The sequence below is a fragment of the Balaenoptera ricei genome, chromosome 4 (assembly GCF_028023285.1).
Source record: "Balaenoptera ricei isolate mBalRic1 chromosome 4, mBalRic1.hap2, whole genome shotgun sequence".
NCBI lineage: Eukaryota > Metazoa > Chordata > Mammalia > Artiodactyla > Balaenopteridae > Balaenoptera > Balaenoptera ricei.
Genome location: NC_082642.1, coordinates 147,157,064 through 147,158,903, shown reverse-complemented (window position 1 = coordinate 147,158,903; position 1,840 = coordinate 147,157,064). Strand labels below are relative to the sequence as shown.

General features: G+C 41.1%; 1 protein-coding gene across 1 annotated transcript; it reads left to right on the top strand.

The window, feature by feature from the left end:
* Window positions 1-935: 935 nt before the first annotated feature.
* Window positions 936-1,466, top strand: LOC132364445 (keratin-associated protein 13-1-like). The gene has a single exon (XM_059920011.1). The coding sequence runs from the start codon at window positions 960-962 to the stop codon at window positions 1,464-1,466; it is 507 nt and encodes a 168-aa protein (XP_059775994.1). The 5' UTR covers window positions 936-959.
* Window positions 1,467-1,840: the final 374 nt, after the last annotated feature.

The following is a 1,840-nucleotide window of genomic DNA, read 5'->3' as shown; positions in this document are numbered from 1 at the left end:
GGTAGTCAACTCACTCAAGGTATACTAGTTTTTAGCAATTATTCTCAGTGATAGTCTACGTGTTTGCCAAAGAATCTCTGCGTCACGTGGAAAAGGAATTCAATAACTCCATGCAGGATCAAACATGAGTTGCTTAATGATGATAAGCTAAATGAGAGGACAAATAGAAGAAGAGCTTGAAATAACCATCTCCATGGTAACTTTGAATGCTAAAAAAAATAACTGAAAGCATTAAGAATCTGGTGGCTGTGTTTGGTTTTCCATAAAAGGGGTAAGAATGTATAGGTAGGCACATCTGACAAAATGCAAATGTTATCACCTTGAAATGTTTTTCTCACCTTGGTATTCATTGTGCACGTGATTCTGGGAGCTGAAAGTTTAAGCTTCAGCACAACATTGCTGTTCCTGCTGGCTTTGGAGGTAGTCACACCTGGGTTGTTAAATTGGTGATAATTCCTATTTCATAAGATGGTTGCAAGGATTAAATGATCCCACAATCTGCAATGTTTTACATATAGTAAAGGCTCCATAAAACATATATAAATATCTGAGAGGGAGGTGCTGATGACTGTTAGGAGTAACAATTTACACACTCAGGCACAAAATCAGTCAATCTCAGTGAGGAAGCAAGGGCACCATCTTTATGCATCAGGACCAATGTCTTTGAAGGCAAACCGCACCTAATTTCTGAAAAAAAAAAAAAAAAGAGAGAGAGAAGCAGAGTGGCTTCTATAAAGCAGACTAATTGAACAGCAGTTAAGAAAACACAGGAATGTGTTCAGTTATAATTATAGCCTAGGTTAATTAACTATTTTTATGACAAGACATGCACAAGAACAGGGAGGGTCTGCATCACATACAGTGTACTGAGCATATATATCTAAACATGGCTGGGAGAAGCCAAGGATATCAGAACATCTTCTCACAGTAACTCAGCTGAACTCACATCTCCTGTCAACATGTCCTACAACTGCTGCTTTGGAAACTTCTCCTCCCACTCCCCTGGAGGCTATCTGCGCTACCCAGGCTCCTTCCACCCCAGCAACCTGGTCTACAGCACTGACCTCAGCTCTTCCAGCTCCTGCCAGCTGGGCTCCTCTCTCTACAGTGGCTGTCAGGAGACCTGTGATGAGCCCACCAGGTGCCAGATGTACCGTGTGGTGTCCAGTCCCTGCCAGACATTCTGCTACCATCCGAAGACCACCACGCCCTGCAGTCCTTGCCGGTCAACTCACACTGGATCTCTGAGCTGTGGGTCCAGTAGGGGCTACTGCCTGGGTTATGGATCTAGAAGTTGCTACTCACTAGGCTGTGCATCCCGTGGCTTCAGACCCCTGGGTTATGGGATCTGCGGCTTCCCTTCCCTGAGCCATGGATCCAGATTTTGCCGCCCAACATACATGGCTTCTAGGATCCGCCAAACTTCTTGTTACCAACCAACCTGTATATCTGGCTTCTACTGCTGATCAATCAACTTAAGGGTTCTAGACTGTGACTCCACAGTTATATCCCTTAAAGTTAATCTCAGCTATTATCTGGCTGGAGTCTATATTCTACTACCTAGACAAATGATAATTTTTAAAAATCTTATTAATATTAAAATAATTTATCTCAGAGAGTATCCATTCTGTTTTCTTCTATTTTCCCCCTTACTTCTCTAGTTAAAAATAGTACAAGAGGTCTATTTTCCTTTCAAATAAACTCATTTAATCTGATATCACTTCATAAATCTTACTATTAATTTTTTTAAAAGATGTCTGTTGGGAATTCCAAATCTACTGTTATTTGTCTAAAAAGAAGTATTTAATTTATGGAGCAGATTCCCTGATTGGAAGAATTA